Genomic DNA, 15,619 nt, shown 5'->3' with positions numbered 1-15,619 from the left:
TTCGTCGTCTACGTTATCTCTCTTCTATTTTTGTGTCTCATCGTGTCTTAAGCACTCTCGAGATTCCAAAGACTGCGTCCTTTGATTAGAAATCCGATAGGTGCTTATTCCACGTCGATACGCATGTCTCGTCATACGGCCGTGACTTGTCGTGCGACGCGGGTTCAAAGTGAATCGAAAGTGAACGGTCGTCGGTGGCGCGTGCGAGAAGAGGTACGACAAGAAGGAGGAGCGAGGGAGGATGCAGTCGCTTAAACTTTGGGAGACGAGAACTCTGGAGAGACTGTCGTCCCGACATAGACGCGGACGCCGTCGAGTGTCACGATGGTACAAACACGGACCCGCCCTAAACTCGCGCTATCTCTCTCTCTCTCTCTCTTTCTCTTTCTCTGTCGTCTATTAATAAACGCAAACGAATGAACCTGCCGACGAATGATTCTGACGTCGCGTCTCACACGTGTATCTTTGAATGCCTTACCGAGTGTCGAGTAAAAATCGTGGAGTTCCATCGATAGCGTCTAGCATCTTTCTTCCAGATATTCTACCGTGTGTGTAGCCTTCCGAGAAAGAAATAGGAATTGTAACAATACGGGGTCTAAAGAACTCCAGAGCGTGGAATACGACTCCAGCGTCAATTAAAGCTTAACAGCCCGGTCGATGACGTTCGTTAGCGTAATCCGTGTGTCAATTGCGTCGCGGTGGGACGCGCGTAGGACTCTCGCTCGAGTGCAACGTCCGCGCGAGTATCGGTCGAGCTTCCGATGGAAGCTTTCGGTGCGTTACGGGACAGGCCGGAAGCAGGCTCCGACGCCGACAACGACGCGCTATACGTAATCCATTAATATCGCGCGGTGACGCGCAGAAAGGGACGCGCGGTAATTAATGCGTGACGTTTAATTCGCGACGATCGTGCCTAAACCGGCGACACCATTGTTGTCGACGAGACGCGAGATAGAGACGCGCGTACCCTGCCCTCGGAATCGGCCGTGATAGTCGCGCGCGTGCGCCCCGCAGAAGGGCGCCCGATACCCGCAGAATTGTCCGTGGGAAAAATAAAAGAAAATTGACCAATTGCGAGGTGGCCATCCGCGAGGACTGCGGGAGCTCGGAGATTCGGTTCGATCGATTTTAACAATATTCTCACGATACGCACACTCCTAAAGATTTAGTCGTCACATTTACAATGTACTCCGACAGTCGATATCCGGTTTTTACATATACGTCACTGATTAGACCCTCTCAGATCGGGATCCAGATAAATCTGGATCGTATCGCAAATAATTGACAATCCCGTGATCTCGCGAATCACGCGACGTTAGCGCAACGAGACCGTCGCAGCTTTCGCGATGAAATCCGCGAAAGGACGAGACCGGCTGGTTTAACGATTTTCCGGGGACATCTCCGCGGCGGCAGACGGCTGTAACTGATGCATCTTTAATGCTGTCCTGTCGACCTGGCTCGCCGGAGAATAGCGACGGTGCGGCGCGGCGCGGTCCGCTGCGATTCTCAGCCCGGCGTTGATTCGGCGTGACGCCGCCCATCGCGCGAATCGCTCCTCATCGAGCAGGGTCACGGCGTCGCCGTCGCGACCGATAATCAAGAGTGACGAGCCTGCTCTCGTCCTTCCAACCGGTTAGACAATTATTTGAGCATCGTAATGGACGGAGAGGAGCCACGACCGTACGGAGATGATATGACAAGCGCCGGCGCCCCGTAGCCATCCCTTTTAATTAAATGAATCTCGACGGTATCGTTAAAATGAGAAGGGCGTCTTAGAGCTCGCGGGATAGAGCGATCTCGTTGTAAATCCGTTTGCTGTGTACACGTCGGGACCGCGATCGTCATTGTCGGGTCGGGTCGGGGGAAAAAGTCTGCCGCGTTGATCTCATCTCCATAATGGATTATTAAATACTCTCTCCTTCGGATATGTATTAAGCTATCGATAAGGATTCGGTTCGAAACTCGGAGTCGTCGGGCAGACGAACGCGCCTTTCTACTTTTAACTGTTTCGTGCCTCATCTTCCGCATTGTGCTTCAGTCTGACGCATGAATTATTCATCGTGATGAATTATTCATAGAAAGAGAGTACTTAGTCGTCATAATACACATTCCGCTTAATATGCGATACGACCGGCGATTTTATTATTTGCGATTTGCGTTAAGTGGTCGCGGGACTCCGCGCCGGTCGGCACGAGAAAATTTCTCGCCGACGACGGATCGGAGTTCGCTTTTTAAACGAAGCGCGGTATTTGCGATTTCCGGATTAAATCGCGTCCTTCCTGTCGATTCCGCACCTGTATATACGTTTGACACGTTCGACAAAGCGTTTCACTGGCGTTCTAACGGCGTCCTTTCGCCTTCCTGAAATTTTCAGCCAGGACCTATTGACGGTGTGCCGGGAATTGAACCTCGAGAATTCGGTGGAGGAATTGATGAGGGAATTGGGCGCGGACGAGCAGGGTCGCATTTCCTATCAAGAGTTCCTTAGGCGGCGTCTGGCCCTGCGACCGGAAATCGAGGCGCTCCGGGCCGGCAAACGGCGGAGCAGTCCCCATCACACCCACACGCCGGAGTACCTGCCCACTAGCAGCGACAACAGTCTCGGTAAGAATCGTACAAATCGCTCGTATTTCCGCGACAGGTCCCTCGCTTTCCGCTCGCGACGATAAATCGCCTTTGGTCAAGGAGAACGGGAGCCTCCGGGCGAGATCGATAAATATCTTATCCTTCGTTTGCTGATTCTGAAAATATTTGTTTGTTCAACACAAAGAATATCGCGGGATATCGCGCGTCGGACGGATGTATATCCGCGATCTAGCGTATTACGTGTGTCGCGTGGAAATAGAGCGCGAGCCGTCCGCACGAAATTGATGATTGATGGAACAATGAATGCGGGACGACCGCGGAAATACCGCAGCGGCATAATATCCCGATCGAGCGGGTCGCCATGCAACTGGATACGCGATACGCGAGATCGATGAACGAATTGGAAGTGACGACTTTTGGGATATTGCGCGTTGCCGTTTCTCGCCATTCGCCTGTCAGCCGTAAATCTTTATTGAACAACAGCCAGGCTGTAAAAAGAAACGACTCGCGATTGTTAATTTTCTAATTGTTTTGCGCTATTGTGAACAATTAGCAAAACAGAAAACTTGGCCGCAATTTTTTCCTTAAAATAATTATCTCGGAATCTTTCATTAAAAAATCGCGTTTGCTCTCATTCCTCTTTTGCTCGATTTTTTTTTTTAACGAATGCCGTACTAATACGTTACTCGTAATTTCTATTTCAGGCACTGTGTCGGGACGACATGAAAGTTGGGAGTTCGACAGCGGTGCCCGTGATTTGTCGCCGGAACCTCATAGTCTTCAGAAGCTAGTGGAGGCGGCCGCCGGCGGAACAGGAAATATGCTGGACCTCGCGAATAAGGTAAGCCGCCAACGATCCACCCTCCACGACGAACCCACTGTCAATACCGACTAGTTCTCTCACGGCATTAGATTCGTTCCGCGGTTTCGTGCGCGCGATTCTCTCGCGTGATCGCTTGGCGAACATCTGTCTTACCGTTATAAACTCCTGATGGAACCTGTCATGCCTATCATGTTCGCGCGTACATGCGTGTCGACAGGAAGATCATGCAGACCACACACTTCCTAAATTTTAGCGCTATCTATGCGTTTGCGTAATATGTGATAACTAACGCGATGCGTTACTGAAGAAAGAAGAGAGAAATCGCTGAAAGGAAGTTAAAATATCTTTTTTTTCTACATTATTTGAAATATCCGAAGTTGAAAAAGCGATCGCGTTAGAAACTATCGACTGACGGAGTCTCTGGAATACTTCTGCTTGTTAATGCAACATTCGCGCTGATGGAAAGTCAACGAGACGCGCAATTATACCGAGGCAAATTGTCTTTGCATGCCGATAATCCTCGGTTTTCCTTCGGCGAGAGCACTCACTTCGCTTAACTCCTTCATCTCTCGCCGTCCATGGCTCTCTATTATTTCCCTCTTCGTATCACGAGTTTCGCGCCTGGGAATTTCTTTGTCAGCCGCAATTAACCACGATACCACCACCGAGGCGCGGTATGCCATCGTGGATGATAGCAAGACGTGCAATTTCTGCATTCCCCTGCTTTTCCCCCGTTCGCTCGTCGATCGCCCTCGCCATGGCATCGTCTCGGTATCGAATTACAAAGTGTAGATAACACTGTCGACATTTTATCGTTTAATTTTATGGTTGTAAAATACATTCAGTCGAATTTAAAAGACTTCGAATAGGTCGTATTAACGAAATGTTAAATTATCTAACAATCTTGAAGAAGAGAGATTATCTCTAGATATTAACCGGACACGAAGCTGTAAAGCAATTAAAAGCGATTACATTTTAGATAAAATTTCACGTTAAATTCACTCCGCGAATTTACGTCACGCGCAGCATCTTCAAATTTTCGTTCTCGCTCGGGTTGCTCTTCGACGACGAAATTCCCATCTCCCGGGGCGTCTCGGTTCCGCGGATGATTCGGTTCGCGATCGCGCTCGTAACCGCGTGCTTCTTCCACCCGTTTTAAGAGTCACGACAGCTGCAGTAGAGGGAAAAAAGAAATAAAAGCGCCAACCAAATTCCGAGGTTATCGCGATTTCTCGCGAGAGCCTCCACTCCCGTGTTTCGAGGAACGAGAACACAGGAGAACACAGAAGGAGGATGGTTTCGTGGAAGGAAAAAAGAAGCGCGCGCCGTTTACTGCCTATAAATAACCGTTATTACGCTCTGCATTACGGCATCGAAAAAAAAAAAAAAGCGAGAAGGCCGCGGATCGCAGCGAGTTTTGACCGCTCGAGGAGGAACGTCGCACCACCCCACGTGGAAGAATTTATTAAGAGGATATAAAAAACAATACGCTTACAAAATAATATCTTTTCATTTATTACGAAGCTACACGTAAGCTTCCTTTAGGGCATAAGTATCTCGGCGCTCGGTGTAACGCGGCATATTTGCGTTTTAAGAGAAACGCCAAGAACTAACTCATCCCCCGTTGATGTTTTTTCTTCCTTTTGCCACCCTCGCCTGCGAATGTGGAGAAGAGCTTTCGCGCGTCGCGTTACGATCCCAACGGCGTATACGTAGGACGTCCGTTTCCCGGGAAAAGCGCAAATATGCCGCGTCTTGGGCCACCCGCCCATACGGCGGAGACGCTATCCTACGTGAAACACGAATTTCCATAGAAATGGAACGGAGAAGTCGCGGGGAAGAGAGAGAAAGAGGGAGAAAGAGAGAGCGAGAGAGACGTCGGAGCAAACGTAATAGCAATATTAATTTCCATCGTTACTCCGGCACAGAAATTACTAGAGCTGCGTTATCGTGCAGCGAGATGATACGCTAACGTTAACGCGCGATCGAGATATTCATCGCGTGCAACATCAATTCGTGTATACACATATCCATCGTCACAACTGTAGAAATTGATGTCATGCATACTTATTTCGCGAAAAAATGAATACGAAGAAAACGAGGACAAACGCGAATGAACAATTTGTTTTAATTCGGCGTTTTATTTTTTAACTCAGACGGATTATTTATCATAAATCCCACGTACCATAAACAGTGTTATTTTCACAACTGCACCATGTCTAATTTACAGTAGCTTCTTAGCAAACACAATTATATTGTATATTATATTATATGTTACCTGTTACATCTAAAAAAAAGTTATATATACCGATGAATTTGTGGCTATGCCGCGTGTGGTATCCGGAAATTCAATTAATATTCCTTAATTGTGACAAAGCGCCCATGAAAGGGAGGAAGAAAGCGAGACGGCGTCGCGTAGGAGACGGTTACGGGGACAGATTGTTATCAGAGCGTGTAAAGAAGGATGCGACCCTCGGAGCACGATGGCCCCAATAAAAAAATTAAGCCGGATAGGTGATAGGCCGTGACAAAGTAATAAAGGCCGCAATGAGATTCCATAATTCTTCGAACAAATGACCCGTTGCGAGCGATTCGTGCGCGTGATAACCCGGCGACGATCGGCCGCCTCTCGTCGAAAGACGAAGAAATATCCTGACTGGGACGGTGTTTTTCTAGGGCGGCCGATCGTTATTTTCCATCGCGACGCCCACATCCTTTCTCCCGACGATATTTACTTCCGCCCTCTCGTCGTCGGGGCCCCGAGAATTCCATACCTCCTCGTCGTCTTCCCTATGAATTCTCATGATACGCTCGCGTGACGCAATAAACGGTACGTCGGTGGTGGTGATGATACCGTAAGACACGATAAAATTGCGCCAACAGGTGCACGAGACTGAAAGGGGGGGAAAAATGATCTCGAGATCTCGGAAAAATTCATCGGCGAGCACGACGGAGACGCGTGTTTTGTGTAAATTAACAAGATCCTAGAAAGGAAAGAAGAGAGCAACTGACGCAATCTAGTTATGCGTATTGTAATTCTTACGGTGTGCGCGAAGACGATAATCGCGGTCGTCTCTACGAGACTGTGGAAATAATCGCGCGGCGAACAGGAAGACATGCTCCTAATTATACGAGGCGTCTTGCTTTCCATTCGAGCGACGGCGTTTCGGATAACACGCTCCGCTTGGCGTGTCGACATTCATAATTGCGTGGCTCGTATAAGTGCGAACAACCGGGAGTTATGTAGATCGGGAGATAAAATCGCCGGCGGCGGCGGCGGCGACGGGGAGTTTTCCCGTTTCATGCGAAACGCGAACGTGCCGAGGAAACTCCCTGCCGGAAAAAGCCACCGCTTTTCATCGTCGTCCGACCTTCGCCCTTTTTCATCTCCCTCCCGCGGGAAGGCACGCCGCGCCGTCGCGTTAATCGAGAAATTAGCGGAGTTAATTAAGACACCGCACCCAGAGGCCGTCCCGCCCACATAATTACACTAATACAATCGCTCTCTCTCGACCCTGCGGTCGTCGTTCCCCCGTCTCTGCATTTTTCGTCCTTCGATCCTCTCGTTTCGCCCTCGGTGACGTCGAGGAGGCGGAATCTCGCGACGTTCGATCGCGGCGCATTCATTTCCTCGTCATCCTCGTGCACACGTCGTTTTCGCGATTTTTGTTGTTTATCGCCGAGAAAACTGATGACTTACTGCAACCGCGCGGCAAGATTAATGGTTTGTCGCGAGCGTGAGCGGTACTCCACGATATTACCCACCGCGGTAAAGCCTTGTGTCCACGATGCTAGAAATCACTCCCAGATCTCGGAGAAAGAATTAACCAATCGCATTGATCAATTGGCCGATTTGTTTAAATGCGATTGGTCAATTCTTTCTCCGTCCGAGCTCTCGGGGCGATTTCTAGCATCGTGGACACACGAGACTTAAGAGCGGAACCGCGATGCCGCAACGGGACGTTTTTCCGCGAGACGTACATCTTAACGAATCGGACATGGGATAACTCGAAGGGAGGCGGAGCCGTTTGCGGTGATCCTAATAATTTCGCTTAAGTGTCGCTATTCGGTTAACCGCTACAGCAATCTTCTCGCGGCTCGCGGCCGCGCGCGGTGCCCGTTAATAGTCACGTATCTCTCCTCCCCTGTGATTATGTCAGCTGCGGGTTCTTCTTGTCGCCTCACCTTAAAGGGCATCCGTTCTCAGGGTCTAATGGATTCGTTTTATCTTAACCGTTTCTATCCTCGAGCCTCGCCGGGCAAACAAAGCTCTCGCGCGGTTTCCCTATCTCTCGGAGCAACGCGCGATCGATGTTCGTGCTTTGGAAGCACGACGTTCGTTCTCCTAATGAAGAACAAGATGTAGGAAGGAAAATAAAAGAAAACGCCGCAAAATATAAAGAAATAATAAATTGACGAATGGGTAGCGACGAGCAGTTTTGTTCAATCGGTACAAAGTGCAGCTGACTATAACTGCACTGATAAATTTGTAGTGTCAAGTTATACGCAACTTGAGTTATTTAACTATTCCTATAAATTGCCACTATTTTTACTTAATATGTCGTTAATTTAACTAAAACAATGTTAAGAAGACTAGAGTGAGAAAGAACAGATAGCATTAAGTACGATAGGGTTGCACGGATGGCAGAGTGTGTTAAAAAATTAAAATGTTAATTTAACTAAACCAATGGAGTTGAAATGATACTATTTTGTTGAAAATAATAAATTCTGACAACACGTGGTAGTTAAAAGTAACAAAATGTTATCTAACTCAAGGTATTGGTTTAAATTCCATCCTTTAATATTTAACATTGTGTATGGGAAATTAATTCGCGTCACGATTTGTCAAAAATTGCTTTTGTTTATCGCGAAACGTTGGCCGATCTCCAATCCGGGTTCTTAACCGAGATTTGCGCGACGCTTAACGCATTAACGGACAGGTCAGTGGGCTTTGTTATCCACCCTCTCCGCGAAACTTGCGGCGACTACATTGCCGCGTGCCACCCGCGACGTATCGCGCATCGCGGAGCAATCGCGGGGATAGATAACTGCAGGCCGCGGAGAGAGAGCTTTCGGTGCAACGAGCCGGATCGGCAGCGCTCGGTGGCGGTCGGTCGCCCTCGGCCGGCGCCTCCTCAAACACCTTCGTCGGGGTGTAAGAGCGTCGACGAACACGGTGGTTCGGTAGTCCGTCCGGTTCAGTCTGTCACTGAGCGTCTTGGCGTTCGCTCGTCGCCGCGTCGCCGTCGCGCCGATCCGCGATCTCTCAAACTCGCCGGGCTTCTCGCGAGCAGTGATCGTCGTCGATCGTGCGGGTAAATCATCGAACCGATCGATTCGATCGGCCTCCCTGATAGCAGGGAGGAGACACCTCAGTGTGAGAGACCGGTCCTTTCACGAGGCGCCGATCTCCGCGAGATCGGCATCTCGATTTATAGAGCGGAATGTCGATTCAAGTACACGCGATTTACGCGAGAGATCAATGAACAATCCCCTGACTTTTGCCGGGGGTGGGGGGGGGAAGAAGCATTAGGACGAGATTCTAGGCCACGAGAACCGTAGCGTAGTTGTGTTACGAGGGGCTGACCTCGTAAGAACAATCGATGCGAAGGCAATTACGGGGCTAACGCGAATCGGTACCGCGGCGTAGCGATGCGCGCTATCATTCTCCCCCCTTTTTTACAGATATGTTAGATATGTACGATATAAGGCACGCACGGTCCCGCTGCCGCTGCCGGCTCTTTTATTTCGCAATCGACTCCGTGCAAGCTCTTGTCATCGTACCTTTATAAAGCTCCCAGCTTTTCTTATTACACCCTAGTCCTTCCATATAAATCGCCCGTGTCTCGTCGTGCTGCTCCCCGCGATATATTTCAGGCCGGATTCCCTTTGCGTACCTTATTCCCTTCCGCTTCCCGAGGAATGTTTAAAGGGAAGGGAACAGGAAGCGTCGGGATATTTTACGACGACCATAATCCCGACGTAATCGTAACCCTTTCGATACCCCGTCGCGTTCGGAAGGACGAGATTTACGAGCGAGGGAGAGGGAGGGGGGTCGGATAGAGGCCGAGGCGGAGTTGAATAGTCACGTGTACTGTGTAGTCGAGTTTGCCCGTTTAATTAGGTGATAGGAAATCACGATTAATGGCACCGGCGGCTAATGAAACACACGCGGCCGTTACTCGCCAACTTGCATTAACGGGGCGACGATTTGCGTTAAGTAATTACTTACCCACTCCGCGCCAACCCGTTGTACATCCCAGTCGCTGTATCGAACCCCGCGCTATCGTGACTCCGGGTAATCGATGTAGAAGTTAAGCTGGAACTATTTTCGACGATGATATCGAGCGCGGGTATTGTCTACAGGGACGTCTAGGCAGGTAGCACGACAAAACCGGCGCGCGTGTATAAAAGGCAGTTCGCGAGCCGTAACGACGGCTCGTAATACATATATCTCTCGCGTGCGTAAACTTTAGCGTGACGTCAGCCTCGATACGTTCCGTTTGTGAGCGTCGTTCTCTTTTTACGGCGTGTGAGCGACACGTTAAAGGCCGCGCCGCGCGTCCCTCCGCTGCATAATTGAGATTGGCTCGTGTCGTAAAAAAAAAAAAAAAAAAAACTAGCCACCACACGATTCCACCTCGAGACCAAGCCTGTCGCAGGCTGATGCATCGTCCGTGTCTCCCGCGTTCGCTTTTCCGCGCCGCGTGCATTTTCCCTTTCGCGCGGAAGAGCTCCGGCTGGCGCGCCGCCAAAGAGCCGGACTCGCGAGAGTCAGAAGGGGGAGGAGGGGAGGAACAATGCGATTCATTTAACTTCCATTAAATCCACGCGGGTAGACGTCTCGTCGGCGCCGTCCAGTCCGTGCGCTCGCCCGACTAGAATAGGTCCCTCGACTACCGAAGGGGACAGACAGACAGAGAGAGAGAGAGAGAGAGAGAGAGAGAGAGGCTGGTTGTGCGTCGCGAAACTCCCCCGAAACGCTTCCTTCCTTCCTTCCTCTCCGTCCCCGTCATTATTCCGGCATCGATCAGCTCTCTTGGGACGCGCATATCCGTCTCGCGAACGCGCTTTCAGGTATATTGCCATGTCGCGCGACCGAGAGACTCGAGTCGGATATTCTAACAGCCGACATCTGGCGATCGGGAATCCGCGAGGAAGTAACGCGCGATATAAACGAGATACGTCTTTTGATATCGTTGGATTACCGCGTATCATTGCGTTATCGGACGATACGTCCGGCGCGGCGGGGCGATAATCAGCGTCTTCGCCGTAACGACGTTGCGTTCTTGGGAGAGAAAAGTATATCCAATCCTTTATCGCGGTCGCGGGCAATAAAGCGCGATTCGACGTACGTGCCCGCGTGTATCGGCCGTACCAGATCGTTAGATGGGCGGCCCCGTGCTCTTGTTTTCACCGCACGTTGCCGGGCAATGCGTACGGTGACACATTTACGCCCGCGATGAGCGCTCTATCGCGACAGATCCCGCCTCTTTACGCCGGATATAATGGCTCGAACCTACGGTTACGCATCGCCGATCCCCGGGTATCCAATCGCCCCGGTAATAAATTGCTCGTCGTAAACACGCGTATCGGCGCTCTCGCTGCATCGGCGACGCTTCGGAGCGGGAGAATTCCATCGGTGCAAATCAACGAGGAAGAATCGCCGTAACTGATTACAGTTCCGATCCCGAAGAGGGATTTATATGTTGTAGTTATACACAGTTGAAGTAAATACACAGGACGCTCCTTGAGAGAGTTTCCCGGCGCAGTTTCCTCTCTCGCGTTTCCCGACCCTTTGATCAACGTGCAATCGACTCTATCCTTGTTCGAGGCTCTTCATCGCAGTCCCGCAAGATTGCCTTGGTCGGGGGACACGTGCCCGACACGTTCCGCGAATTCGTAATAGGTAATGCACCTTGACCCTGCGACACTCGGCGCTCATGTGGACGTGATTGCGTCCTCGCCGCTATTAAATTGATCGCACGTGACGTGAATAATCGGCCGTAAACCCGACACTCGTGCTGCACAGCTATAAGGAGATGGAATTTTTGGACCGACGCACGCGCGCGAGATCCTTCATTCCTTTTCTTAGGAAAATAAAAAACGTTGTCAGACAGCGATTTCAGGGATCGGTAACGGGTTTAATAAACTAGTCTCCGCGCAAGGCGCCGTCCCTTCCGCGTTCCCCATCCGCGAGAAAGAGAGAGGACGAGAGGAAAAGAGAGAGAGTGAGCTCAGCTCTCTTCGTGCTCTTCTTCTTGTTCCCTTTGAAAAAAGAAGCTACGAAGGTGCGCCACGGGAGAGACGGAAATTGAGAGATCCAATGAGACGGCCAGGGAGAGGAGGAAGCCTTCCTCCTCCTCCTTAACTCTTTGATGGGCTTTTTGCAGCCCGTGCTCCGTTTGGAAAAGAGACTCGCGGAGCCACGTCAAGCGCCGCGCAATTAAAGAAAGGCACTCGTTGAGCCCTCGCTCAAGAAAGGGCCACTTAAGCGATACGATAAGCGCACGGCGGTGCGTACGCACGCAGCGGTGTACGCTCGTATATTTAAATCGATCGTCCCGTGGAGAAGCTTTATTCGTCTTGCGCTAGAAGAAAACGGGGAGAAAGAATAATTTCGCGTCGCTTTCATTGAAATCGCGATGCTCCATTATTAAAGAATGAAATTAAAATACCTTGATTAAATAACATTTTGTTATTTTCAACTATCATGTGTATCGAAATTTATTATTTTAACACAAAACAGTATTATTTTAACTCCACTTAGTTAAATCAACATTGTTTTAATTAAGTTAATGACATATTGAGTAAGAGCAACGGCGACTTATAGAAATGGTTAAAAATTACTCAAATTGAGTACAATTTGACTCTACGAATTTAACAGTGTTAAATTTGGCAGAAAAATCGCGCGTTAATTATATTATTCGCCGAGTTTATCCGGAATTACGCGGAAATTATTTTCACAGCTCGACCGCTCTCGCGAGCGCGTGCATAGCTCCTTAATTGTGCGCTCTTTTTGCGACGGTATTAATAAACGCGCGCCGGACGAATGACGCGCGTCACTCGCGTGGGTACGGTGCTTAATTGCCGAACGACACCCGGCCCCGGCGACGCAGTCGTCGGGTCGTCGTCCCGTGACGATTACTCGCACACTCGCGGACGAAACCCGCTTATGCGTTCTCTGAAATGCGTTGCATGCACACACACACACACACACGTGCTTAAACACGCGCGTACGCCGTGCACTAATTATTCATGTAATATTCATCCGTTGCCGCCCCCCCTTTGCGCGACCTTTTATGACCCGCGACCTACGACTCGCGTGCGTGAATCGCGCAATGATTACGCCTTTCTCCCTCTCCGTTGATTTCCGAGACGTTTTCACCCTCGTCGCGCTCTTGGCCTCCGCAAAATCTCGAATCTGTACAATCTTAAGATAAGAATCGACGTGTCTCATGAAAATACCTTCTTTCGTCGTCTCGTTTTAATTTAACCCTCCGTCTGTATACATGAGTCTATATACGTTCGAGCCAAAATGATATCTGCTCGTATAATTGTAAAACTTGCAAGCCTGCCAGAAAATATTAAATAAACGATTATCAAAATGACTATAAAATCATCAACTGCAATATAGACAGATGTTTTGTGAATTTTTTTCAGATTTTTCTAAATGATTCAAGGTACCTAAGGAGAAATAGAGTCACAGATCCACGTATACACTCCAACGGTGCAAAAAAACGTATATAGACGGAGAGTTAATTATTTGTTTATCCGAGCTTCAATACTTGTCTTAATTTCAGGGAACTAAACGTATGCGCCACTGATCATGTAAAATTAAATTAAATTGTCTTCTATAGCCAGTTCCGTTGCAACTTCAGCAAATTAGTACGTTCACCGTGGGTTTGTTAAAACCATGTTCTATGCGCCCTCGCATCCGCGATACCGTTGATCGTCCGCAATTAGCGTTCGTCCGGCCGGTCGTCGTCGCCGCGGCCGGTGCGTTCTCCTAAATTCGCGGTTCTCCCGACGCACCATCTCGCGTAATTAACTTGTTTAATTAACGGGGCTGCACGGCTGATAAGAGTGGCGACTCCGCGACTCGTTTACGCGCCGCGGAATTCCGGAATTTCAACGTCGCCGTTACGCGGCGATTTTTATTTCCGCGAGCTGCGAGTTACGATAAGAACGTGTCTGCCGAGGACACGTATCATCCACACTCTCATCTCTCTTTCTCTTATCTCTCTTATTCCTACGGAATCTCGATTTTTCGGGAAAAATTTTTTTTTCGTCACCTGTCGTTGATCGAAACGTATCTCCTTGTCATTACGCGATTGTTTACGCGGGTATTATTTACCGTAAACTATCGATATGTCATTTTCTCGTTTCTCCTTTTTCGAGTGGTCTAAAATTCATTTTCAGTCTGGTTGTTGCGAGGTTCATCGTCCGATTTAATGAGACAGCATGGCAAGACGCGCGCAAATGCGATTCGCAACTCCGAATTAATGGTCGGAAAGTTCGCTCGTGTTTTTCGGAATGTTGCACACCTTGCGGTTTCCATCGCGCGTAACGTAGGCTTGAATAGTTAAATAATAATTGAAGAGTTTCTAGACCAAGGAGATCCTGGCTACTTAAGGCCGGTGCGAACTCAATTACGCATAACGCTTCGTGAATCTTCGTGGGCGTCGCGAGGACAAACAGCCACCGTGGGTAGCGGATGATTTATTAAAATTCTCGTTTCTCTCGTCGGTATTTTTTAACAAGACCATATATTCGACGCCCACACCTATCCGAGTTGCATATTTCATTCGCTTTTTTAGCGCACACATTTTTCGAATTCAACAGGTCTTTTTTTTAGCGCTTTACGCGTTTCACGAGAAAGAGAGAAAACTAAAATAGATCAATTTTCCGAAAGATTTTTAACGTGGTACGTGACCGACGCGCTTGAACCAAGAGCATGCAGCTTCGTCGTTTACTTCATAAGCTAGGAACTCACTCGAGTTCAATGGGCTCGAGCGTGAAGAAGGAGTTAATCGAACCCGCGACGGGTCCCGACACGGCCCGCTTCTTGCAGCCGGGATTAAGGACGGAGTTTCCGTATCTACTTTAGAGACTGCTCCGACCGTCGTTAGCCCGAGCGTGCTCGTTATTTAGCCAGTTTTATCGAGCGCCTCATCCACCAGCGCCGCGTAATCGCGAAAAACGACCGGCGCGGGCGGGAATTTATGCCGATATATGCAGATATATATTTTTGCGCCGCCCAAGAGATTTACGCCGCGCCGAGAACGGCCGTCGATCGTCGGCCGAGGAAGTTTCGCGAGAACGCAACGACGAAATTGGGTTGCCGCGGGCAAGAAGGGGTTGTTTTCGGAAGTTTCCGCGTCCGTCATCGCCTCCACCCTCCCCGGGAACCTCCTCGGCGCACGAGGGCAGGAATGTTTTCTCGTTGGCCCAGTATCGCGCGGAAAGGATGTAACATAAACCGGTCACGTCGGCGCGATGCGCGATGGTCCTGTTAACGAAAGGGGGGAAAAAAGTTGGCGTCGATCGATCGTCCCTCCAGCGCGCTCGCTGCAGAAATGCATTCGCGACGAGCGATAGATAAATCGCATTTAAGCTTTAATGGCACGCGATGCGCGGGGCGTTTTAAATGCGCTGAATATTTTAGATATTTAGGGCGGGCCCCGATGCTCGGATCAGTTTACGCGGCGAATTTTAATCCCCCCCCGAAAATAATCCGATCCGCGAAACGACATTTTACGGTTTCGCGGACGTCGGCTGATGAATAATTAACGAACGTCGTCGCGTCACGGCGAGCTCGTTAACTGTCTCGAAAAAAAATGAACTCGCGACTAGTGGGAGTCCGATTTCGAGATCGTCGCGCTGAAATTTTTTCCGCAAATTTGTATCCTGAAATGTCATTTTTTAATTGCGATCGAATCTTCTTTAAAATCTTTGAATTAGGCAAAAAGTATTGCGCGAGTATCCCAAATAAAAAAAGAATTCAACTTGCGCCTGAATTCGTTGATTGATCATTTCTGTGTTTTCTTAATGACGATTTAATCGGCGAATTGGCTATTAATTGTTGCGTAATTTCGGTCAAGTGGTATTTCGAAAACAATGTATCGATTCGGACGCACAAACGCCGGCTAACGTTGTTAGACCATGCGCAAAAGCCGCGTGGCGGACCAGGAACGAGCGAGTACACGA

General features: G+C 49.3%; 1 protein-coding gene across 2 annotated transcripts in view; it reads left to right on the top strand.

Moving 5' to 3' along the window:
- LOC112464028 (colorectal mutant cancer protein) overlaps positions 1-15,619 on the top strand; it is a 142,716-nt gene that overhangs the window by 113,723 nt on the left and 13,374 nt on the right. For both annotated transcript variants that reach the window (XM_025030805.1, XM_025030799.1), the window contains exons 3-4: positions 2,375-2,604; positions 3,291-3,427. In XM_025030805.1, coding sequence (XP_024886573.1) covers positions 2,375-2,604; positions 3,291-3,427 — 367 coding nt within the window. The remainder of the gene's footprint in view (positions 1-2,374; positions 2,605-3,290; positions 3,428-15,619) is intronic.

Source organism: Temnothorax curvispinosus, unplaced genomic scaffold (genome assembly GCF_003070985.1).
Source record: "Temnothorax curvispinosus isolate PA1 unplaced genomic scaffold, ASM307098v1 QBEX01001491.1, whole genome shotgun sequence".
In the NCBI taxonomy this organism is placed as follows: domain Eukaryota; kingdom Metazoa; phylum Arthropoda; class Insecta; order Hymenoptera; family Formicidae; genus Temnothorax; species Temnothorax curvispinosus.
Note: the sequence above shows the minus strand (reverse complement) of the source record. Positions and strands in the feature narration are given on the sequence as shown.